This window comes from Micromys minutus, assembly GCF_963924665.1.
Source record: "Micromys minutus genome assembly, chromosome: 25".
In the NCBI taxonomy this organism is placed as follows: Eukaryota; Metazoa; Chordata; class Mammalia; order Rodentia; family Muridae; genus Micromys; species Micromys minutus.
The window spans coordinates 6866890-6893731 of record NC_137960.1 but is presented as its reverse complement, the minus strand read 5'-3'; the positions used below and the strand labels follow the sequence as shown (position 1 = coordinate 6893731).

Sequence of the window (26842 nt, the reverse complement as noted above, 5' to 3'; positions counted from 1 at the left end):
GAGGAGGAGGAGGGAGAAGAGGAGGAGGAGGAAGAAGAGGAGGAGGAGGGAGAAGAGGAGGAGGAGGAGGGAGAAGAGGAGGAGGAGGGAGAAGAGATGGGGAGGGAGAAAACAGGAGAGAAGGGAGAAGGAGGAGAAAGAGGAGGAAGAGGGAAGGCAGGAGGAGGGAGAGCAGGAGGAAGGAGAAGAGGAGGGGGAGGAGGAGGAGCAGGAGGAGGGAGAGCAGGAGGAAGGAGAAGAGGAGGGGGAGGAGGAGGAGCAGGAGAAGGGAGAGCAGGAGGAAGGAGAAGAGGAGGAGGAGGAGCAGGAGGAGGGAGAGCAGGAGGAAGGAGAAGAGGAGGGGGAGGAGGAGGAGCAGGAAGAGGGAGAGCAGGAGGAAGGAGAAGAGGGGGAGGAGGAGGAGCAGGAGGAGGGAGAAGAGGAGGAGGAAGAAGAGGAGGAGGAGAAGGGAGAGCAGGAGGACTGCTACAATATATTTTACATCTGTGACCTTCCCAGAAAACCAGAGTGGCCTCAGCTTCTGTAGGTAGATCCAGCCCCACACCAACTCAGGTGTGAAGCTCTGACCTCCAGCACCAGGTGTGACCTTGGTTGGACATCGGTGTGCCTGGATAAGCTGAGGGTGGGCCTTGATGTTGTCACTCGAGGGGCTGAAGCAGAAAGATCACTCAAGCCCAGGAGTCTGAGACCCAGCCCGAGCAACTTAGTGAGATTCCATCTCGATCCATCACACAATGTGGACACGGAGCTGGGTCTGCTCAGCGTAAGAACAATGTGAAGAGGCCTCAGGGACAGATGGCCATTCAAGCCAAGAAAGAGCGTTGGGCTCTTGGCCTCCAGAGGGAGCATCACTGCTTACCCTGATGACATTTTTTCCAGCCCACTGGAGCCACAGAGACTGCTTTTTGCTAAGTGACTCTGCTGTGGCAGCCCCAGGTTACCTGCAGAGCTGTGGCCTCGGGACCTCATGCGCCCCACCCCTGCAGAAACCTGGCTTCTTGCATCCAATAATGAGGGTAGGGGAATATGAAGATAAAGGTCAGCTACTAGAAGGTGAGCCCTCCTGTTGTCCTGTCTGATGATTTTCTTTTAGGTCGACAGTTCCTTCTTTTATCCTTTGTTGGATGGATGCTTCCTGGCATCTCAACCCCAGGGAAACCATGCATGTTGGCACCTTACACCCTGACCAGTGTCTCCAAAGCAGGTTTGTAAACAGATCTGGCTCTGAGGGACCAGAGACCTGGAACCCTTCCCAGGAGACAGAGTGTAACTAACTCGGGAAGTAAGCCAAGTTCCACCCACCCCCCCCCCCCACTGGAACCCTTTATTCAGAGCCGGGGAGCTAGCACCTGCTGCAACCAGAAAGAAGCCTACCTGGGCAAGCGGCTCCCTCAGAAGGGAGGCAACTGCAGGGCTACAGAAATAATGGGTTCAAGGGACAGGTCTCAGGACCTAGTATGTCAGGAATTGTTGCAAACACCTTTCAGGCTGTGATGGTAAATACTATCGAATTGATAACGATTTAATCCCAGGAGAGTCACGTCTCCGTGTGTTCATGACGGAGTCTCTTGGTTAAGCCAACTGAGGTGGGAAGACCCACCCTGAATGTGCATGATGCTATTTCGTGGACTGCACCCTGTGAGCCCAAATAAACCTTCCTTCCCCTGGTGGCTCAGATACCATTCCAGATACTGTTTAAACCACAGCTACCATTCCACATAGAATTAAGGTCATTTGTATCAAATGGATGAGTATCTGAGGCACAGAGAGGTGAAAGAATTTATCCAAGGTCACACAGCAGGTACCAGGCTGGGGTTTGTACCCTGGTGGCCTGGCTGTAGCGCTGTGCTGTGCTCCTAGTGGCTGATTGGGGAGGCCTGCAACAAACCAACAGCAAACAAGGACCATGGGCATCACAGAGCTTCTTGGCGAAGGTGAGATTACAGAAGACCCCTAGGGCAGCACTTGACAGTGACAAGGACAGGGTAAGCATGGCCCCGGCTGCTCTAGGCTGCCTGGCTGGTAGGGGTAGGGATCCCAGTGTCAGTCACCACCCATGGGGCATTATCTGTGGGGCCCAGAGAAGCAGAATGGAAACTGTTACCCTTGAAGGACTCATTACGCTGTGGTAAGCCAGCAGCAGGGCAGCAAACCCCACTGGGCCTTCCTTGTGTACACACTTCTAGCCACAGTTGGCTGTAAGATCGGGCTGCTGTTTAAAGGCATAGCATGCCCAGGGTGGGGTTGGGGTGGGGGAGGAGGTGCCCTGCTGCTGTTTAAAGGCATAGCAGGGGACAGTGGGGCGATGCCCTGCTATCCTAGGATCCCCACGTCTGGGACAATGCTGCCATAAAAGGGATATCTTGACTTGAAGTAGCTGTGACAAGTATGAAGTATGGTTGCAATGCAGGGGTCTCTACCAGAGTGGCTTTGACCCAGTGGATATTAGGCACTGCCTGGAGCCATGTTTGGCTGTCACACATGTTCCTGGCCTACAGAACAGGCTGTGATTCTACAAAGTGAGAAGGGGACTTCAGAGTTGGGGACTGAGGGGCTAAGGCCATACTGATAGGGACATCCTTTTATCAACTCAACTGAACATCTCAAGGAGTCTGCCCCATCCCCCACGTCAGGTGTGGCCTCAGGTACACACACCAGAACTCCTGAAATTGTTCTTTCACAATCATTCTACTGTGTCTTTCTGGTTGTTTGTGTTAAGCAACCTAGGCTGACCTTAAACTTGCAATGTAATTGTGAATGGCCTCAGACTCTTGATCTTCCTGCCCGCATGCCCCATGGGTTAGGGTTACAGGTGAGGCTGATTTACTTTGTGTGTTTTACTGATTTTATTGGATATATTTTAATTTACCTTTCAAACGTTATCACCTTTCCTGGATTCCCCTCCATATCCCCTATCCCACCTCCCTTCCTCTGCTTCTATGAGGGTGTTCACCCACCCATACACCCCCTCCTGCCTCCCTACTCTGACTTTCCCCTACACTGGGGCATCGAGCCTTGGCAGGACCAAGGGCTTCTCCTCCCATTGATGCCCAACAAGGCTGTCCTCTGCTACATATGCAGCTGGAGCTATGGGTCCATCCAAGTGTACTCTTTGGATGGTGGTTTAGTCCCTGGGACCTCTGGTTGGTTGGTATTGTCTTATGGAGTTGCAAACCCCTTCAGCTCCTTCAATTCTTTTTCTAACCCCTCCATTAAGGACCCCATTCCAATTTCAATGTTCAGCTGCAAGTATCCGCCTCTATATTTGTCAGGCTCTGGCAGAGCCTCTCAGGAGACAGCTATACCAGGCTCCTGTCAGCATGCACTTTGGGCATCAGCAATATTGTCTGGGTTTGGTGGCTGTATATGGGCTGGATCCCCAGGTGGGGCAGTCTCTCCTTTCTAGGAAGGACTGAAGCATCTGCACTTTGATCATCCTTGAGCTTCAGGTGGTCTGTGAATTGTATCTTGGGTCTTCCAAGATTTTGGGTTAATATCCACTTATCAGTGAGTGCATGCCATGGGTGTTTTGTGTGTGTGTGTGTGTGTGTGTGTGTGTGTGAGAGAGAGAGAGAGAGAGAGAGAGAGAGAGAGAGAGAGAGAGAGAGAGAGAGAGAGAGAGAGAGATTGGGTTACCAAACTCAGGATATTTTCTAGATCCATCCATTTGCCTAAGAATTTCATAAACTCATTGTTTTTAATAGCTGAGTAGTACTCCATTGTGTATGATTTATTTTTGTTAAGAATTCAAGTTTGCTTCAGAGTCAGTCACTTGGGACAGTTAGGAGATGTCACCCTTTTCTATCTGCCCAGGGGAAAACGTGGCATTTGTCACTACTCACCAAAGAGTAGAGCAGGCGTGTGTGGTTCCGGAGCCCAGGGTCCTCTCTCTGTAGATCCTCAAAGCTCATCTTTACCAGCACAGTCACGTTGTACCAGCTCACCATATTCCTCTCGGCACCTGCAGGTCAGATGCCTATGAGTTACAATCCTAAGGACAGGGCACAGCCACCTCTAGAGGCCATGAGTGGTCATCAGGGCTTGGAAGGCAGGGGACAACCTTTTCCTATAAAATGCCTACAGGGAGCTTCCCACTGGCTGCCCTCACTCCCTCTCTCCTGTTGCTGAAAAGACCACTGGCTCCCACCCCCAAAGAGTCATAGACCTTGCTCTAAGAGAGACCCTTGGCACACAGTTCAGATCTACATCCTTTGTTACAATGTAACATAAAATCAACACAATCCACTGTTGTTTTCTTAGACTGACAGCAAATATATGGTGTGTAATATTCTATGTAACATTGTTTCTATTAGATATCACAGGCTGTCTGGGCGAACAATGTAAGTGCCTGACATTAGAGTGTCATATGAATATATACTAGAAGGATGCTATCACTTGTAGCATATGTAATATTCATATATCCAGTCTATTCGGTTACCCCCAGAAATAGTAAACATGGGTTCCAAGACTCCCAGGGGTCACCAGAGACTGCAGATGTCCAAGTCTCCCACTTAAACTGAACAAGTTGGGCTGGAGAGATGGCTCAGTGGGTAAGAGTTCTGACTGTTCCTCTAGAGGCTCTGAGCTCAATTGCCAGCACCCATATGATTGCTTCCAACCGTCTGTAACTCTAGTTCCAGGGAAGATGACGCCTTCTTCTGGCCTTTGGGGGTACCATACATGCAGGCAAAACACTCATACGCATATAGAAATATAAATAAATGAAATACAAAATACTTAAAGTAGACGAGTGTGTGCATGTCAGCAAACTCCCTCCCAGATGCTCTAAAGGTCTCTAGATAGTGCTGAGTGCAGTAAACGCCTGTCAGTCTTTGGATATGGATTGTTTAGGGAGCAGTGATTTTTTTTTAAATATATTTTTATAAGTCCAGTACCAATGTGCCCACTTCAGGTCTACCTGTATAGGACACATCAACAACAAAACATTTTTTAAATGTTTTAAATAACTCAGGTACAGAACCTTTAAATATGAGGGCCAGCTTCAGTTCAGGAGCATAGCTGGCATACAGAAGAACTGTAATATATTAATCCTTAATACTATATGTGATAATTTAATGGCTATATGTTAATAGGACATAGTATATGTGGTCTATATATACTATATATGACACACACACACACACACACACACATACACATATATATACATTTTTTCTGTATTCCTTTAGTTATGAACATTGATCCAGCTCTGCTCATAGTACAGCCCCTTAGGCAGAGAGGGTTAGCATTCTGTCTAAACTCCACCCCACAGTTACCTGGCAACAATCAGGTATGCTCCGCACCACAGTTACCTGGCAGTATAAAAGGGGCTGCTTGCTCCCTCCTCACTCTTTTGTTCTTGCTTCTCTTGTTTTTACTCTCCCCCCTTCCCCTCCTCTCCCCATTCCCTTCTCCTTCTCTCTCCAAGTGCTCATGGCCGGCCTCTACTCTTCTCTTCTCTTCTCTTCTCTTCTCTTCTCTTGTCTCCTCTCCTCTCCTCTCTTCTTCCTCTCTCTCTCTCTCTCTCTCTCTCCTCTTCCCCTACTACTTTCTTAACTCCCCTCCCCATACCCTGAATAAACTATTCTATACTATACTGTTGTGTGGCTGGTCCTCAGGAGGAAGGGATGCCCAAAATGGGCCCACCAGAGGGGTCCCCCCCACACCTCACTACATCTCCATAGAACATATCCCCACTCTCCTTTTTTATAGCAGAAAGAACTTTCCGAAAGAGTGGGCACGTGTGCCAGGTTGGCAGCAGCTGCTCTGGCCATGGGATATGAGCAGGTCTGTGTTTCCTTGGGGGATACAGCTCTAACAAGCCCACCTACTGTGCCAAGCCTTGCCCTCCCTGAGAAGCAACCATGGCTCTGCCCACCACCACTTTCTTCTCTCTCATTTAAAGCTCTCAGGGTTCTAGGGACCACCTGTGGGGACAGGCAGACTCCCTGTCTGCCCCACTCCCATATCCAGGCTCCCCAGGGAACCGTGGCTGCCACCTTCCCCAGATCCATGTCTTCCGGAGACCCTCCTCTTTCCATTCCTACCTGTGGGTGTGGGAGACACACAGTGGCGGCCTGCTGGCCAGGAGCAGCATTTCTGAAGTCCAGGGCAGTCTGTGTCCAAGCTGCACAATGGGCTAGATGGCTCTGGCTTAGCTGTTGGGCAGACCCCAGGTCTCGATGCAAACTCCCTGGACTGGTTCAGGGCTGGTGGAATGAGACAAGGTAGCCATATTAGCATTAAAAATAGGCTCAGCTGGCACTGTGCTTGCCAACAGAAAGACCTGGGCTCAGACAAAGTGTTGACAAGTGTGTGTGTGGTGCCATGTGTCTGGAACCCCCGGGCTCAGGGGGGTCAGAGTTCAAGGTCATCCGCAGCTGTGTAGCACGTTCGAAGCCACTCTGCCTCAAATGCAACCATGGGGCGCAGGGGGGGGGGTGTTTTCATGGTTCAAAGAGTTTGTTGTTTTTGCAGAGGACCAAGGTTCAGTTCCTAGTACCTACATGGTGGCTCACAATCACCTATGACTCCAGGGAAATCTGATGCCTTCTGGCTTCTATAGCCACTGCACACACGTGGCAAAATCAGACAGACACACAGACACATACACAAAAGTAAAAAAAAAAAAAAATGAGTCTGTGTTTTAAAGTAGCAACAGATACATTAAAAGAGAAAAATCCTAACTGAACTGAAGGCTGTACACATTCGTAGTTGATGCTGCCTTCAGTTTCAGAAGTCCTATGTATTCTGGTCCCGGGCTTCTCCATCAGGACAGAGGCCCTGGAATTGTCAGAGGCTTGTTTACTCTGGCTCTGAGAGCACTGGGCTTCTCTTCTATTAAGGCAGGTTCAGGGGAGAACACAAGTGCTTCCTGTTCCTCTGAACCTAAGAATTCCAGTTGCAGGGACCTTCCACCCTTTCCTAGGACCAGTACACACACACACACACACACACACACACACACACACACACATTTACTGAGCACTCCATACAAGCCAGACAAACTGTTTGGTGCCTGGGCCACAGACGTGGCTCTGCCCCACCTTGAGGAAATGAATTCCAAAGCAAACATGCTAGCAGTACCTAGAAGGTGAGTAAGCAGGGTGAGAGCCTCAAGTGTCTGGTGGAGCTGGGTGAAGCTGGGTGGGGCTGGGCGGGGCTGGGTGGGCTTGGAGAAAGTTGCCCTTTGGAAAGGATTGCACCTGGGTCAAGGGAAGCTCCTCATGGTCCTACAGTCCTCAGCTCTGAGGGAAGGCCTGCTGGCCAAGGACCACGTGGAGCTGGTGGTGTACCACCAGGGTGGAGTGCAGACAGAAGGAAACCCCATTACTGTAGGACGGGCCAGTGTGTTTGACATCTTGTGGTGACAGAGACACTTTTGGTGCCTTCAGACACCTTGACCTGCTCCATGCTCCCTGGGCCGCTGTAGGCACTGGAGCCACTGGAATTTCACAAGCTGGCTTCCCAGCTGGGGTCAATGCCATGACTTCAACATTTGCTCCCTTCACTTGGCTATCTTGCTTCCTGGGGACAAGGCTCACGTATCTACCAATACTCCATGGAATGTTCTGTAGTGCCATCCCAGGACCTTCAAGTGTCAGACAATGCCAACCAATAGCTGTGTTCTGAAGATACTTGTGGTGGTCTGATATGGATTCAGACCCCCACATATAGATTTAGATATTTGAATGGCCCCCATATAGATTCAGATATTTGAATACTTGGGCCCCGGTTGGTGAAACTGCTTGGGAAGGATTGGGAGGTGTGGCCTTGTTGAAGAAGGTATATTTTTGAGTGTTTCCACTTTTGACGTTTCAAAAGCCCACACCATTTCCAGTTAGGCACCCTCTGCTGTGTGCTTGTCAATCAAGATGTAAGCTCTCAGCTGTTGCTCCCACGCCCACCCGCCCGCCCGTTCACCCGCCTGCCTGCCTACTGCCATGCTCCCCATCATGATCAATGTTCATGACGGTCATGGATGCTAACCATTTGAAACAGTAAGCCCCAATGAATGCTTTCTTTTATACATTTCCCTGGGTAAAGTGTCTGATGAAAGCAATAGAAAAGTAACTAAGATAGTATCCCACCAGGTGGGAGGAAGGTTAGCCAGGGCCCTGGAGAGGTGGAAAGGCATGCCAAGATGCTTCAGTCTGAGAGATAATCCTCTTGGGTCTCCCAGGGTCTCTGGAACTTTCTGTGGCTAATGAGAAGAACTGTGGCCTCACTTCTGTTGGGAGCAAGTCCTAAGGACAGCCAGCCACTCAACTAAAGCAAATACAGCATACAAAGTGGCCCGGAACCTGCCTTGTGTCTTGCTATTTAGAAATATTTGGTTAGTAACATTGTCATTTCTAAGTGATGAACTTGGTCTTTATTTCCTCCACGTCTGGGTGCCAATACAATGTGTCTGGGTCTGAGAAAAAGGATTAAGCTGGGTCAAGCTGCGGGCCAAGGAAGGAATTGGGGATCTCTGTGCTGTCTTCCTGTCAAGAGCAGAACAGATACTTATCTGACAACGTGAATGTCAAAGGCTGTGGGGCCAAGCAGACAGGAGTCCGGGGGTGGGTGGGTAAGGTGTCCAGACAAGAAAGCCAAACACAGCGTGAGGTTATTTATCAGCTACACTCTAGGCTGCTAAGCATGTCCTAGTGAGGTCACAGTGGAGGAAACTGATCTACAGGATCTAGGCAATTTCTATAGATTCTAAGCTGAAAAGATTTACTGAAATACACAAGGAAAAAAAAAGCCACCTCAGTGATGGTCAATGTGTTAGCCACACGAGTACCAGGACCTGAACAGGATCTGAACTCAAGTTCAAGAAACTTAGGTAAAAACAGTCTTGCATAATGGTGTACACTTGGGAATCCCAGACAGCTGGATCCCTAGGGCCACGGGCTAGTCAGCGTAGCTGGATAGGATAAAGCTCCAGTCAGTGAGAGACCCTGTCCCAAAAAGGGGGATGGTACCCCAGGATGACACTGACACCTGAGGTTGTTTTCTGTGCACGCGCGCGCGCGCACACACACACACACACACACACACACACACACCACATGCACACACACACGCCAGAAAAGAAAAGGTCTCTAATAATATTTGCCTAGCAACAGCAAGGTTCTGGAACCCAAATTTCTCATCTTAACCTTATTCCCCTTCTCCCTTGGAGGGTTGGTGCCTAACTCCGTGTCCTAAAGCCAGTCAACTTAGTGGAAAGTTGAAATCTCTCCTTTCTCAACTTAAGGCAAACAATGAAACGGCACTCCTCGGTGCTTTGGCAACCCAGCAAGTCCCAGTTCAGCCTGACGGCCCCAGAGTCCTATTTGGATCACAGTCTCCAAGGCTACCCAGGGCTAAGGAGTGGGCACAATCCTCCTGGGATCCTCCTCCCTCTGCTACTCAGCCTGGTCAGCACAGGGTGCCCCTGGGCATTTGTGTGGAGATGGGAGATTGGAGGTGGGCCTGGTCCAGCAGGTCCTGTGTTTATACAAAGAATGAGTTCACCAAACTTCTGTCAGGTGGAGAGGGTCCATGCAGAACTAGGGCTACAGCATTCAGGGCCCCACCTGCTGGAATCTGCTCTGAGGACAAATGCAACAGGTAATGTCCATTACATGCAGCATTATTGATAACTAAACATCAGAGACAACTGACTGCTGATTGAGCAATTATATATCCATATGAGATCATTTCCAGGGCCACTCAATCAATGGCTGCGGTAGTATCTATTGAAGCAGAAGACATTCTGGGGAATTGCTAAGTGATTTTTAAAAAAAAAAAAAAATGTCAATGGAAAGTTCCAGCAGGGTGACCGAACTCGAGTGCAATGTTGGCCCTAGGGGATGATGGGAAACATCACCAGAGGTGACTTCAGAGTGGCAGACTTTTCAGTGCTTGCCCTCTGCTCTTTGCTTCTAAAATGTGTACCTGCTGAGTTAACATCTGTAACAGTATATTAAAACTTTGTGACACGTGAATAGTTGACTTAGCATTGCATTCCAAATGTGAGATTCTTGGGCTTGGGAAGAGGTGATGGCACCGGAAGTCACAGCACGTGTGCCCTGGGCATCATTTTCCTGGCTTAGACGGCTGCTTACTGAGTGGGAGGAGGAAGAAAGGCATCATCTGGGGTTGTACCGCTGGCTTGGGGAAAGACCCGAGGCTCAGATACCAGGCCTGAGAGATAAAGGCTGCCCCCACTTAGGCAGAGGTGTGTCTTTAATCCTGTGCTTGCTCCCCTGAGACACCTGTGGGCCCAGCTGGGACCCAGCCTTGTTCTACACACACGTGGGCTGGAACAGTTAAACTGTGTTGAAGTGTCTTCAAGTGAGAAACTATGAAATTCACCTCAGACCAACAGCATGGGGAAGCTGTCTGCCCACACCTGTGGTGCCAATGATGCCACCAAGGGGATGTCTCTGGATGTAGAGCTGGAGACAGTTAGATGATCAGTTCTCTAAGACAGGATAGGGGACACTGCAGTGGCCCCATGGGGCATATCAGACAACAAGCCTTGACACCAGCAGGGACCTCCCTAAGGGAAACCCCAGTATCAGGATAAAAAGACAGAGAAGTTATGGTGACTGGGGGAAAAAGGCACAAGAGGGAAGGAGGCCCTTCTTCAGTGGCACTGGTTTTGTCTTTCTGTTGACAAGGACAAGAGACGGCAGGCCCCATTGATGAGGCCCGAACTGCTCAACCCAACTAGCATGTGTTTTCCTACAGACACCTCAAAGATGACCAGCCAATAAACCATGTTTACTTAGGGACAAGATGGTCTATAACCTGTTGCCAACGCTGATGCTGGCTCATCCTGGAACCTGCAACGGAGCCACAAATCTTGCTTTCTCCCGAATGGAAGTCTCTCAATGGGAAGAGAACCAACCCTTCAAGGCTCAGAGAGTGACAGAGGAGCCTCTGTTTCTGTCACCACTGATGTGCTCTGTGTCCTGAAATGCCTACTGGTTTCCCTCACTGGGACTACTAGCCTCAAATTTCAGACACCCCATAGCAAGCTGTATTGCCTGAACCGAACAATTTGATTCCTTGATGTGGGGCAGAAGGGAAGACCAGACATTATTTTTTATCTATTGTAGAAGTATTTTGCATATTAATATTACTAATAACCTAGCACAATACGCTCTTAGTGGCTTGTTGGTTCTGAGTTAATCCCACCCCACCCTTAATCAAGATGTCCTCGGGGTACATACAAGGTTGATGCTGTCAGCAGCTGCTAACCTGACTTTGTTACTAAGAAGGGCCTAGAGATTTGATGTGAAGGACCAACATGAGTTGGTCCCTAGGACCCACAGGGTGGAAGGAGAGAACTGCCTTCTGTAAGTTGTCCTCTGACCTACACACACACATACACATGCATGCATGAACATGCACACACATGCACACACATGAATATTCATGCACACACATGCATATTCATGCACACACATGCATGTATATATACATGCACACATGTACACACATACATGCATGCACACACACATGCACACACATACATGCACATATGCATGCCCACATGTACACATTCATGAACCCACATGAACATATATGCATGACGCACCTATACATGCATGTACGTATATGCTTGCAACACAGACACATGCATGCACACACATGAACATATACGTGTACACATATACATTCACGCATATACACATGTGTGTACATGCACACATGCACTTTTATGCATGCACATACATGTGCACATACACACATGCATGAACATACATATGCACACACATATACATGCAGGCATATACACACACATGCAGACACATACACACACACACATGTATGCATGCATAAATAATTTTGTTTTTTCCCTCTGGAGTTGAAGACTGAGCACATGGCCTTGCCCTTGCTAGACAAGCACTCTACCACTGAGCTAAATCCCCAGCCCCTGAAGTCACTTTAAAAAAAAATTGTCAGCCCAAAATGTCCACAGAGAAAGGAGGAACTCCAGGGCTGATAAAGAGGTGATGATAAAGGGCTGATAAAGGGCTGATGAAGGACTGCGTCTCAGGGACAAGGCTGACCTCCAGGCCAGAGGCCCAGGCTGGGCTCTGGATGAGTCTTTCACCCATCCCTATAGAGCTTGCTGGTTGGCTGGAGATGAGAGGGAGGGGGTCCTGGGGTTGTAACCACTCCCCTATCCGGACCACGGTCCCTCTGACTACAGCCCAATGTGAAGCTTCTATACCTGTCTTCCTGCCTTTGTGGTGACCGACACGACCGTCCTAGTTACAGTGTGACTGCACAGCTCGGGGCCTACTCCCAGTCTGAGCACAACTACACTGCCTGCCAGGTCACTGGTGTGTCCCCCACTACATCCTGGTAGCAGACCCCGGGGCCTCCTGTCCTCAGTGACCCAGGAAAACCTCTTAGAAGACCATACACAATGCCAACGTCCTTCCCCTACTTTCTTTGGGCTGCTTCCGAGCTGCCCATCACTCTATTTGACTGGCCCTTCTAAGATCTTAGGGTTCATGCCCTGTTCAACGCTACAGGACCATTCTCCCTTGCCAGCCAACAGCCATCAGATAACCACCAGCCTACCTGCCCTGCCCCTGCTGTTCCATTCCCCATACTGCCCAGACTCTGCCATCTCCGAGAGCAGACCCCTCTTCCTGCCCAAGCCTAGAGACCCTAATTGGGGTTCTAACCAGAGGTCAACCTGCCTGTAATCTCCCTAATGAAAGGCAGTATCACCCCCAAAAGTGGGGCTCAAGACCCACAACAGCATTTCTCACAGGACCAGTTTGGTAAGGGGGGCAGGATGAGAGGCAGGGGAGGTCATGGGAGGGACCCGGTGCAGCTTTCTCTTTAAGGCAGCAGGTGGGGCAAATGGGGCCTGCTGTGATTGGCACAGCTTGGGATGGGAGAAGCTGAGACTCTGCCTCCCCTGACAGCCTCCTCCCAGGGCTTCAGCTGCATGGTCTTCCATAAACTATTCAACATCTAGGAAACAGTGTGGCTGGTGACTGTAAATGAGGGTGAGCCAGGCCACAGCGAGCCTTCCACTGTCAATCTCTGGCAGAGCTCACACTCTGAACCGCAGGGCCCCGGTTCCCAAGGCCTTTTCAGGTTCACGTTGACACTTAGTGGAAGCCTAGGAGATGGAGTAGCATTAAGAGATGTGTAGTTGGTGCCTATGCCCCTTGGAGTGGAACCAGGGAATGTGGAAAGGAAGTGGATGTTGGGGCAGGAAGTCTAAGTCTGGCACCAGGCAAGATGGCCTCCCCAGTGTCCCCTGCAAGGAGACAGAACATGGGATGGCTGCTGGCTCTGACTGGTTCCCACTGGAGATGGAGGTGTCCCTTAACCTCCCGATAAGCAAGCAACAGGTCTACCACAGCCATTAAACTGCCCACACCAGCACCCTGTCTGACCCTTGGAATAGGGCAATGGGAAATGTTTGCACTGTCTGTAAAGCCCACAGCTCCTGATCTGGAAAGGAGTCACCCCTTCCTTCTGGGGTTGGGTGGATCTAGACATAGACTTAGCCTGATAGTGTTCCAGCCCAGGGCCACAGGGATGGGTCACAGGAGATTCCCTTTGGAGCACCTAAACCTGCACTTCTTACACTGCCCACCCTCCAAACCCACATACATATATCCCGTGTATTTTGAATAACAGGTAGGACCTGACTATACAGAAGCCCATTCCAATCAGATACTGACTCAACAAGCAAGCACCTCCCCTCCACACACCTTTGCTAGGAGACATACTTGGTGCACCTCGCTCCTAGATAGGAGCTGGGTCCTGCACCCCAAGCCATTGCCCAGTCCCAGCTATGACATGGGTAGCCATGTGGATCACATAGGTAACCATTCTGCACATCCTACAAATCTGCGCCAAGGAGCCCTAGCCCTCCGTCTCTTTCTAGCGGAGACCAGATTAGGATTTCAGGTGAGACAAGAGTTCCATTGCAGCCTTGGGAAGAGAGCGCACTTTTGGAGAGGTTGGGACACTGTGTCAAACGCCACTATTCAACACTATAAAAGCCACAGATGCTCATGCTGGACCCTGATTGGTGCTGCCACCAGCTCTGAGGCTGCTGTACGGTGCAGCGTATCCCAGAAGCCCTTGCTGTACAGTCAGCTCTGAGGACCACTGAGGCTCTCCAGCCCTAGGTGTCTCTCCAACCCGTTAAAAGGCTGAGGATGCCAGACATGGTGGTATATTCCTTCAATCCCAGCAGTAAGGAGCCAGAACCAGGTGGATCTCTGTGAGTTCAAATCCAGCTTGTTCTTAGCTAGTGAGTTCCAGGACAGTGAAAGCTACAAAGTGAGAGACCTTGTCTCAAAGAAACAGACACTAAAAAAAATCAAATGGCTGGCGATTCTGATATTTCACTTGAGCTATGAAACCAGATATCTGGGGGATGGGTTCATGAAAAGCACCCCCAGAAACCCCATGTTCCAATAAAGATGGAGGAGCGATGTTCTAGAAAGATCTAGGCTTTCAGGGAGACATTGCAGGTTTGCACACTCACAGTCCCAGCAATTCCTCCCTCCAGGGAAAAAAAGCAGCTCAGCCCGACCCTACCCCGACGCCCTGGACTCACACAGAACACAGTAGAGGCCAAGCTGCTCAAAACCAGCACAGCAGTCGGTGACATTCCTGGACTCAGGGACGTCCGTTACCAGGTACTGGGTCCGGTACATGGTCTTGGGGCACTTTTTCCAGGGGATCCATCCTCCACAGCGCACGTAGGCTGTGTGGGAGGTCTGCACCGCCTGCAGCTTCTGGACACTTCGGGTTACTGCGTAGTGGCACAGTTGGTAACTCAGCAGCGAGAGGCCGTTTTCTGCAAAGGAGATCGTGGAGGGTATGTTAGCAGGCCAAGGTGGGAAAGTGACAGGTCCCCACAGGTGGGGATGGCATGGTGACCATTGCCACTGTTGGAGAAGAAGCATTGCTGACTCCTCCCAGGCAGACACCACAGAGTCCCACCTTGTCCCCAGAGGAAGCCCCTTCCTGGGCTCTGCAGCCACCTCCAAGGACAGGGGGCAGCTATAGCCCGGTCACCCCTCTTCCCATGGGGCCTGGCCTTTGGAAAACCTACAACTCCTCACTGAAAGTGGTCACAGACTATTCTGGAGAGGATGTCAGGACGCAAATGTGGCCGGAGGCCAAGATCTCAGGGGTGACCCAGGTGAGGGGTGGCAGAGAGTAGCAGCTTGACTGTACTGAGCAAGTCAAAGTCGGGGTACCCTGCAGGCGTCAACTGGAGTTGATGGGGATTCTTCCAATTTAGCCTCAGCTGGGACGTCAGGATGCCAATGATAAATGAAGGGCACAGGTTCTAGGAGCCCACACACAGAGCACAAAACAAAATCCCAAGTACAGTAAAAATCCTCCTCTATGCAGAAGATAACATGGGCCTGGCTCGAAAATGGAGGTGACCTCAGAAACAAAATGGACCAAGTGCCCAACCAAGTCAGAAGGAGTGTTAAGGTGGGGAAGGACTCAGAAGGTTTGCAATCACAATTCCTTGAAGTCTGGGGTTTCTGGAATACAGTGGTCCGGTCGGGTATGCTGGTTTGGTTTGGCGATTCTGGGGATAGAAGCCAGGGCTCCTGCATGCCGGGTACCCTGAGCTGCGTAATGTGTTTTTGTTAAACAACTTTGTGAGTTGTGGAGCTTCCCCCTTGCTTGGCCAGCCCCCTTGCTGCACCCCCCTGTAACTCTGTATTTGAGAACATGTGGCTGAGGGTGAGTCCGAGCCACCCTGAAGTGTAAGCCACCCCGCTGCCCTCCCCTGATCCGTAAACCAGACCTTCATGCTGCGTACCTAAGAGCTCATTTTGTACAATCGATTCCTCTCAGAAATGTGGTACTTCAGGACCCACTCCCGTCTCAAAAAATCTGCTTCTCAACCCCATAGACCCCAGACACTGGAAGCACACGCCCACTGAGGAAGCCCTCATTCTGAAAGTGCACCCCGTGCTCCGCCTGTAGCCTGTTGCTATTGTTACAGACGGCGTGGCAGCCCAAGTCGCGATGTCTCTCTCAAAGAAGATGCTCGGTCGGCCAGGGTCCCAGCAGGTACTGTCCTTTTGAAACCCACTCCTAGAAGTCCCTTCTCAGGCCTCACCCCTAGATTCCTCCTCACCTGTAAAGCCACTGGCCTGACTCAGGTCCACAGCGCAGGCCAAGGCCAGGAGGGCCAGCCTCAGGGTCCTGGACATCATCTCGTGGTGGTGCAGGCAGGGCTCGGGACCTCAAGTGCTGCGACCTGAGTCCTAAGCCAGGTTCAGAGGACACTGAGCTGCCCCAGCCTAGAGAAAAGGCCCTTCTGTCCCCTGTGCTGTTGCTAGTGGCAGTGACTTCAGTGGAGCACTCATGGGGACCTGTCCCTTATGCCTGCTCATTAACGCCAGCCACCGGCAAGGCTGTTTCCCTGGGGGCACCTGCATGTCAAAGCCTATTCTTGCTCTGAGCAGATGGGATCTTTTAGGAAAGGTGAGCAGTTAGCAGCTTCGGCCACATCAGTAGGCCTCATCTTGTTTGGACGTAGAAAATGCATTTCAGACCCAAATCTGACTCTCCACATCGGACACAAAGTATTCCATTACCCAGCTGCCCCTAGCTGGCAGGAGAAGACAGACCCACATCAAAGTGTCCCATCGGCTCCAGAAGAGAGCCTTCGTACCACTCGACAATAGAGGTCAGAGGTCACAGCCAAGTTCGTCAGCTCCGCACAGCCCTAACTGGGCCTGGAAATGCTGCGCTCACAGAGACTCCCTGTACCCATCGGGGTTCAAAATGGAGAAAGTACTAAATGAACAGCTGAGGGTTTGAGTAGGCAAGCCAGGGATGGGAGAGCATCTTGTGCGCCATGTCAGGCGGAGGGTAAAACTCAGCGATGAGAGGCCAGAACAAAACCTCCCACAATTTCCCTGTACCAAGGTGCCGCCGTGGGGCTAGGTGGACTCAAACGCACCCAGGAATGGTAGAAGGGAGAACTGTCCCGAGGGTTGGTAGAGATGTTGAGGATGTAGTCTGTATTTCAAGTCTTACTGTGTTATGCAGAAAAGGGACTTTTAAAGTTTCTGTGGCTGTGGCTCAGTTGGTAGAATGCTCACCGGGGTTCACTCTCCAGTACTGCAGAAACCAGGTTGGCAGCGCATGCCTATTACCCCAGGACTTAGGAGATGGAAGAAAAGGGGTCTGAGGTGCTACTCAAGATGCTCAAGGCTAGCCTGTGCTACATAAAAGCCTATCAGAGAAACACACATATAAATATACACCTAAGTACGCATGTACACACATAATATACAAACATGCACATAAACATGCACCTATACATAAAGATATACATTTGCACACTTGCATACTCACATACATACACACACATGTTCACATAAATACGCTTGTGTACACATATATAAATGTGCACACATATAGATACATGTGCATATACAAAAACATGTACACACACATGAATATATGTGTGCAGGGGTGGTGGCTGGGGGAGAGGATCCTTGTGGCCACCATGGCCAGCAGAGTGACTATCTGCAGGAGGCAAGAAGGTAATTCGGTTCAACCTAAGTGGGTGGTGTTGGTTCAAACTTCGGGAGTCTGACCCTGAGCGGTTTACTTTAGGCCTATTTAAGCACAGTTCACTTCTGTATCCGAAATAAACTACAAAGCAATCTAAATCAAGATTAGACATTACTACATTTGATGCATTCTACAAAAATGAGACCTGCAGATGGAGGAAAGCAAGCTCATGTCAACGGTGTGCGGAGGGTCCAGTGTGGAGAGCCTTTGGAGCTGCTTCTAGGAATTTGGCATTTGTCACTGGGCTCTGACAAGGAAGTAGACTCAGATAAGATTAGAAACAGTAACCAGGGGGCTTTGTTTACTCCTTTGCTGAATTACTTACTGCCTTATGTGATCTCTTTACTTGTTACCTCGTGTGATTGTTTCGTTTGGTTACTGCTTTGTTTGATTACCACCTTGTGTGATCTCCTTGTTTACTACTTTGCTCGATGACGATGACTTCGTCTTTGATCTAAGCACTGACTGTGTTTTTTTGTTTTGTTTTTTGTTTTGTTTTGGATGTACCCTGAATGATATAAAAGCAGACTGGGAAAGAATAAAGCTGTTTCAGCCTCAGCACTGGCTGGAGTCATGTTATAATTTTGTCTTATTGGTTTTTTTTTTTTTTCTCTCTTTTTCAATTCTCACTCCCTCCCTTGAGGCCCGTTTGACTGACTGAGCTGGCTTGGTCAATCAGTGTGGTCTTAGCCACAGTGATAGTTCAAAGGTCACCTGGTTATTTATCCCATGCTCCCCCAGCCTTCCGGGTGGATGGCAGGCTATGCACCTTTTCTCTGAAGGCACCAACCTGTGGATTTAGCATTCCAGGTTCTCCTAATGCTCGAGAACATAAGGATTCCCATGCATCCTACATCTCCCCCGAGTTTACTTTTTAAAGAGAAAGTTGTGGCAACAACGGAGCCCAATGTTGAATGCACTGCGTCTAAGGCGGGTCTAAATAATATAGTCGGGCATAGCGCAGGAAGAATAGCCAACTGTCTTAGTCAGGGTTCTATTCCCACACAAACAAACATCATGACCAAGAAGCAAGTTGGGGAGGAAAGGGTTTATTCAGCTTACACTTCTACATTGCTATTCATCATCAAAGGAAGTCAGGACTAGAACTCAAGCAGGTCAGGAAGCAGGAGCTGATGCAGAGGCCATGGAGGGATGTTACTTACTGGCTTGCTTCCCCTGGCTTGCTCAGCCTGCTTTCTTATAGAACCCAGGTCTACCAGCCCAGGGATGGCACCACCCACAATGGGCTGGGCCCTTCCCCCTTGATCACTAGTTGAGAAAATGCCTTACAGCTGGATCTCATGGAGGCATTTCTTCAACTGAGGCTCCTTTCTCCCTGATAACTCCAGCTTGTGTCAAGTTAACACAAAACCAGCCAGTACACTAACAAAGGGCCAAGGAAAGGGGAAAGCCGTGTTAACTATGGTGGACACTCTAAGGTCGTGAGAGATTTTTGCTTATCTCTTCATGTACATCATTTAATTTGACCGCTGATTGTATGAGATAAATATGACTGGTTAAAGTGTCCTATGACATTGACAACCAAGATTATGCTGGAGCAATAATCTAGAGTAAAACCAGCCTTTTGTAAAGCCCTGGTTCTTAATCTGCCCATCTCTTGGTTGATTTCTGCTAGTATTTTTGCCACCATATCACGTAGGGCATCTTTGAGACCTCTCTGTAGTCCGGGGACTTGTAATTCCTGGGGCTGGTCATAAAAAGAATCTTTAGCACAGCAAAACAACAGCATGCTGTCTCCTGTTAAAGGCGAGCCCTTTATCCCCTCTGACAAAGGGTGTCTGGATTCTGCACGGAATCCAAACTGTATATACTGTATATAAACTTTAAAATATTGTATACATTAATAATAAACACACACAATAATATATACATTATACAAATAATAAATACTGTACATATTACATACACTTATAAATAACAAATACAGCATGTATTATATATAGTATATAAATAATAATACACACTATTAAATACTACATATAATGTTGACATTTAAGTAATGATATCATCACACAATAGTTTGATTCTGTGGATTTTAAGGGAATCCCAGTAATATGATCAATATTCCAGAATTTGCAAATTTCCTTGAAGCGTTTTCTACTGCAAGCAAGACCATTATAGATTTTTAGTTATAATGGGAATCCTAGAAAGGAGAAGGTGTATAATAAATGATTCGTGGAACCCAGGGTTGTTTCACACCTGAGCAGAAGCAACAACCACAATAGGAAAAGTATCAACCATTACATTACATGGACATTCTTAACACATCCAAATCTTCAGGTATGAGTAGCATCTGCCCAGTAGCATTAGATTTTAACCTGCGAGGACTAATTCCGCCACTAGAGGGCAGTGGTGTAAAAGAAAAACCAAAAAGTTGACTTTTTTTTTTTTTTTTTTTTTTTTTTTTTTTTTTTTTTGAGTGTTTTAAGCTTAGTGGATGGTAAGGGACCTGGCAAATCAGAACCAGCGGAAGTATGCGTTATGAAAAAAGGTTGAGTTCATTGTCGTACAGGCCTCTGAAGTGAGAGAAGTAATTGTGAAGTAACATTAGTCGTTGGCTTGGGGTTAAGTCTTGCAGTTTCTAAAAGAGAAACAGTTTGAGCACAATATGCAGTCAGTTAAAATAGTCAGTGGTTGATAAACATCCAATAAAAGCTGATTGGTTACCTTGAGTTCGGACTGTGGAGTTGTGCAGCTGGGGGGTAAATTCAATCGTTTCTGTGGATGATGTGGAAGTGTATTGTCCTTTGAAGAGCCGAGAGTAAAAAGCATTAAAAGCCATCTCTGTAGGGTTTTTAGATGTAATTTAGGTAATATCCAGAGGTAGCCTTAAAAAACCTTGAAAATGAATTTTTAGGATAATGATTATCCATAGATCTCAGGTAACACGCAATTGCTACCTTCCAATTACTACCAGTGTGGACCAAATAACCAACCTGCATTTTATTTAGAGGCACAGTGGTTTCCATAGGCTTCTTACCAGTAAGTTAAGACGTGTCCCTCCCGTCATTAGCAAGTGTATAATTTCTTGTAAATAAGAAGTTACAGGTTGTTACAGAGAATTACGACAGGCATAAATTTCTCTGGTACCATTACCTTGTTGATGTGCGATTCGGTCGGCGGTGAGTAGGAAGGCAGGGTAAATAATTGATAAGGCAGTAAGGGATGAATTCTATGAGCTGCTTTATTTAATAAACTCATAACTCTCTCGGCTTCAGGTCTTATGATTCTTATAGAATTTAGCCCAGAGTCTCCGGGAAGCAACTTAAAGGGTGGAGCCAAACCTGTAATAGTGATGGGCAGATGAAAGCATCCCCAGATGACATGGCCCCCACAGTTCTGTAAGAAACCGAAGGGACATTGCTTGGGAAATTTCAAGTGGGGAGGCTGGTGGAGAATTTGAAGTCTGGTGAAAACTCTCCTGGTGATAAGGAACCTGATCGAGTGTGCATGGACAAGGTTTACATCAATCTCCTTGAGAAAAAAAAGGAAGCCAAGCAAAGATCGAACGTGACGACATCGAAACTTTGTGAAGTACATGTGACATATTCAACAATGTGGGTTGTATGGATTTACTGAGAAAAGGGTCTGGGGAGGAACCATCTGCTAAGGTCGCCTCCCAACACACAGATAGTGCGACGGTCATCAGACGATTAATCCCATCTACGCCCAGCCTACTGTACAGCTAACAGGTCATGCATCCCTCCCTTTGAAGGAACAAACCTGTGTGTTTAATATTTCATGCTACCTTAGCACTTCTTTATGAACAAAAGGACCTCCATGGCTCCTACAAACATACATGTGTACATAACATATTCCCATGTACATATACACATAAACATACACATTGTACACATGTATACACAATCATACATGTATATGCACATAAATACACACATGTACACAAACATACACATATACACACAAATACATACATGTAAACACACCTGTACATGTGTACATAAATACGCACATGAACACACATAAATATACAATGCATATACACATTAAATATATATGTGTGCATGCATGTAAACATGCATGTGTATACACATAAACACATACATATACATACACACATAAATATACCTATGTTTACACTCAAGTATACACCTGAGTTCACATATTCATATACATGTAGATTCATAATCATACTTATACACATATAGATACAAGCATACAAATAATACACATGCATAAACATATATTTACACATATGTCATTATTAGTACATGAGTCTGTGAGCTGGTAATGTTCTTCAGGAAACTTTTTATCTGACTCTCATAGTTTTTATCTCATAAGTTCCTTCCTTTCCATAGCCCAGATACCTACTGTTTGCATTTCCCTGGCTCTTCTCATTCCTTTATCTGGAACACACAGTGCAATGAAGGTTTGCACGTTTGTGTACCGGAAGCAGCCTCTGCCCTGATCCAGATATGCACCATTTGCAGGAATGGGATGTTCTCAGCGTTCCATCGTGTATTTCTACTCGACAGCGCACTTGGTGGGCAGTGCTTCCCAAAGGCTTGTTTAATTTGTAATCACGTGTGTCTGTGTGTGAGGCTATGCTCACATGAGCACAGTGCCCGTAGAGACTAGGAGAGTGTGTCGGATCCCCTGAGACAGACGAGGGTGCTCGGAACTGAACTTGGGTCATCTGTAAGAGCGGGATTTGCTCTTAGCTGCTGAGCTGCCATCCCTGGGAGCCTCGCCGTAGCGTTCTCATCTCTCTTCCACTGCATAGAGCTTAGCAGCCGTCCTTTCCTGGATGGTGATTTAATTGATTTATTCCTTTGCTCTCACAAGTGACAAATTGATGAACACTTTTCTACAGGCATCATTTCTGTTTCTGTGTGTGTTTGCCATGTATTCTCTCTCTCTCTCTCTCTCTCTCTCTCTCTCTCTCTCTCTCTCTCTCTCTCACACACACACACACACACACACACACTAGGAATTGAACCCAGGGCCTCACTCAGGCTGGGCAGGTAGACTACATCTTTGGCTTTCAGCTCAGATTCTTGAAAGTGGCCAGAGACTAAAGATATTTGCCATTTGTGTTACTGCCTGATTTCTTCTGAGAGAGACTATGCCGGTTTGCACTTCTACCAGGACTACTGAGGGTGACTGTTTCCCCATGGTCTCGTTACGAGCGTAAGTGAATAAGCTTAATTATATATGTATATATATTACCTTTCTTTATATTTTTGAAGCTTCATTGATCTGTAACAACATGCTATGATATATTGTCACAATTTGATGAATTGTGCTAAATGCAATAAATAATTAATAATAAAACCCATATTTACAATAAAAAATAAATACATCTACCCAGCCCCAATATGCCCTATGCTTCTTTGTAATCTAACCTGCCCTTCGCACCCAATCCTCAAGCACCGATCTCAAAACCTTTAACTGCTTCTACATCCTTGTCACAAAGGTTCAGGGGATACCAAATATCATCATAGAGGAAGCTAGGCTGGTGGCCCCAGCTTGGAGAGTAAGGCAGAAATCGGCTCATGATTTAGTAATCACAGAGCATGTGTGCTTTCTTCAGAGGTCCTGAATTCAGTTTCCAGCACCTGCACCAGGATGCTCACACCTGCACCAGGATGCTCACACCTGCACCAGGATGCTCACACCTGCACCAGGATGCTCACACCCGAACCAGGATGCTCACACCCGCACCACGTTGTATGTCCAGCTCCAAGCAATCCAACAGGCGCTTCTGGCCTCTGCCACGGCCATTTGCGTGCATATACCCCACTCCCACAGACACGCAGCTACCTTCATAGTCAAAAATAAACTGAATGTAGAAAATAAAGTTGGCAGCAGCCGCCGGCACCCACTGCAGAGCTCCGCAGAGTCTGCGAGACCCGCGAAGGGTGACGCGGTCACAGAAAAGGAGTTTGCAGGGCGCGCAATAGATGGGGAGGGGGCAGTCTTATGGGAAGATGCTTTTAAGGTGTGGACTCACCAAATCGGACTGAAAGACGGTGGAACCGAGCCCCACGTGGGGAATGATGAATCTATGTCCTCGGCTACCACGTCTCAGCGAGCAGTTGGGCAAAAGTCCTTGCTGAGGATTCCCGGGTCTGCCAGCACCGGCGATAGAGAGGTGTGTGGCTGAGCAAACGGGAGTCTAAACCATGTAGGCTCACCAGCCATGGAGCCACCATGGCGTCGACCTGTGCTACTTGCTCTACTAGGAGACAGAGCGAGCAAGCGGGTGAGCCATTCAACCCCCAACCTACAAGCTCGACCGTCGCCTGGTGAGCCAATCTGCCACCACAGAGGACAGGGTGGCTTGTGGTGGCCTTGAGCTCCCGTGGAAACATGTCATAATTGGAACGGGCTGGTCCTAGGCCCTTCAGCAAGCACCCAGCACGGAGTGGCTGTGGAAGAGGTCCGAGCTGCTTGCCCTGGGAAAGTGCAGGGCAACTGTCTACAGCTGCCAAGCAGGAGAGTGGAGCCTGGTGAGCCTGGGGTGGCAAATATCCAGGGCAGCGAGGTGCCCAGCAGCCAGGAGCTCACTCAGAAGCAGCACCCGGACCCTCTCTGCCTAGCTGCTACATCATCCTGACTCTGTCAATCAGCAGGAGCCCCAGCAGTGGTCCAGTATTTCTGGTGTGTCAGAAGCCAACCAGATCAACTATTAATTTGATGAATATTTGCATGCAAAGCTGTCTGGGATGCTTCCAATGCTACAGTGAACCAACACATGCTAATGTGCATGGTCCGTGTTGACGCCCCTCAGCTAGGCTGCTTCCGGGAGGCTATCATGATCTTAGTGTCCTGCTTTGCCATCCGAGGCCATGGTGATGCTAGTCCCTTGACGGGAATGGCCTGTGCTGTCACCCAGGGTTATTGTGGTGCCTGGGGACATGTAGTGACCATGCTGGCAGTGTCTGGCAGGGGTGTGGGTGGGGGAGGACTAAATCCACAGACACGGGAGGACTGTGAAGGGAGTGTGCTTGGGGGTTCATAATGTGACATTCCCAAAGGATCAACAAAAACACTATGGAGAAAAGTTTTGACCCGGCGTTCAGAAACCTGGACAGGAACCCAGTGACGGGAAACAAAGCAGGTAGCCTGAATAAAAAGACAACTAATAAAGAGAGAAGAGGGAAAGGTACTAGGGCAGATGTTGCAGTGATGCGGACCAAAAAACTGACATGACTTTTTCAGAAGTGTGGCAGGGTTGGGGTGGGGGAGCATCGTGCATGGGGTACAGGTGAAAGGGTTAGCTTTGTTTGTTTGTTTGTTTGTTTGTTCTTGGTAGCAGGAACTTAGTCTAGAACTTCCTACATCCCAGGAAAGCACTCTAACCACTTAACCAGCTATAGAGGGTACCAGGAGCCCTCTTTGACCTTCCTGTGAGATGAAGTCTTACTAAGTTACCTAGGATGGCCTTGGATTTTGTTCCCGAGCTCAAGCATGCCTTGACCACACCGGGGTCCCCACGCCTTGGCCCCCTGAGTAGCTGGGGTCCTCCAGATTCTCGTCTTCCACAAACAGAAGGACCATATAGCTGGAACAACAAAGAGAAGCAAGGGAATCAGGTCCTTTCCTCACCCCCAGTGGTTAAGATGTATTGACTTGAACCACAGACTTCACACTCTTTCCAGACCATCTGGGATAGATCTTGATGTGTGGTTTTGTCAGACCCAGCTCTGAGACTGTGGGTCATAACCCTATAATGGGGTCATATAAATGACCTTTCAGAATACACTCAATTCGATGAACTTGTCTGTTAAAACTGATGCTACTGTTTTCTGTAAGTTTGGTATATTGTGTTTTAATTTTAGCTCAATTCTAGAAAGTTTGTAACTTCTATCTTGACCCCCCTTTTTAAAATCCTGTAATGAGTTGCTCAGTTTCCAAGAGTTCGTAAACTTTCTATTGTTCGGTCTTTATTAACATCTAACTTTAATCCACGATAGTAGTCAGGTAAGATGCAGTGCATAGTTTTAATTTTCTTGTATCTATTGAGACTCGCTTTGTGTCCAAGTATGTGGTCGATTTTGGAGAAAGTTCCACGAGGTGCAGAAAAGAAAGCATATTCCTTTGTGGTTGGGTGAAATGCTCTGTGAATATACATTAGGTCCATTTGGTTTATGACATCAGTTGGCTACAGTGTTTCTCTGTTTAGGTTTTGTCTGGGTGATCTGTCTATTGGTAAGTGTGGGGTGTTGAAATCACCACCCCATCAATGGATGAGCGTCAATATGTGACCTAAGCTGCAATAGTGTTTCTTTTATGAACTTGGGGACCCTGTGTCTGTTGTATAAATGGTAAGAATTGTAATATCCTCCTGGTGGATTTTTCCTTTGATGAATATATAGTGTTCTTTTCTATCCCTTTGAATTGGATTGGCTTAAAATTTATTTTGTCAGATATTGAAGTGGATGCACTGTCTCTTGGTCCATTGTTTCTTGGGTCCATTTTCTTGGAATGTGTCTCTCCAAGCTTTTACCCCGAGGCCCTGTCTATCCTTGATGAAAAGGTGTGTTTCTAGATGCAACAGAAAGCCAGATCCTGTTTTCACGTCCACTCTGTTAGTCTGTGTTCCTCCCCCCTTGGGGGGGGTGCTGAGACCATCTGTGCTGAGTTAACCAGTGAACAGTGTTTCCTGGTTCCCATTATTTTGCTATACTGTGGATTTCCCCACCTCTTTTGATTTGCTGGTCTGATATGATTTATTCTTTGTGTTTTCTAGGCTGTGGCTGACACCTTCAGGTTGGAGTCTTCCTTCTAGCACCTTCCATAGGTGGATGGGTACTGCCTGAATTTGGTTTTATCATGGAACATCTTTCTTTACAGTGACAGTAAATTTTGCTGAGTATAGTAATCTGGGCTGGCACCTGTCCCCTCTTTAGAGTTTATGGAACACCTGTCCAGCCCCTTCTGGCTTTTAGAGCCTCTGTTGAAAAGTCAGGTGTTAACCTAATAGGTCTGCCCTTATATGTTATTTGGTCTTTTTCCCTCGCTGCTTTTAATGTCTGAGCTTTGTTCTGTACATTTAGTGTTTTGACATTTTCTTCTATGCTTTTGTGGAAAATGTTTTCTGTGCCTTTGACCTGGGTTTCTTCACCTTCCTCTCTTCCTATTAGTCATAGGTTTGGTCTTTTCATAGTGTCCTGGATGTTCTGTGCCTGGATTTTTTTTTTTAAGACTTAACATTTCCTTTGAATGAGATGTCCATTTCTTCTATCTTGTCCTCAATACCTGAGATTCT

General features: G+C 48.0%; 1 protein-coding gene across 1 annotated transcript in view; it reads right to left on the bottom strand.

Annotated features, from left to right (window-relative positions):
• Window positions 1–16214, bottom strand: part of UMODL1 (uromodulin like 1) — a gene marked incomplete at its 5' end in the record, with an annotated part of 55026 nt that extends 38812 nt beyond the window's left edge. The window contains 4 exon segments of the mRNA XM_080938339.1: window positions 3843–3961; window positions 6048–6209; window positions 14585–14827; window positions 16136–16214. Coding sequence (XP_080794465.1) covers window positions 3843–3961; window positions 6048–6209; window positions 14585–14827; window positions 16136–16214 — 603 coding nt within the window.
• Between the last annotated feature and the right edge of the window lie 10628 nt (window positions 16215–26842).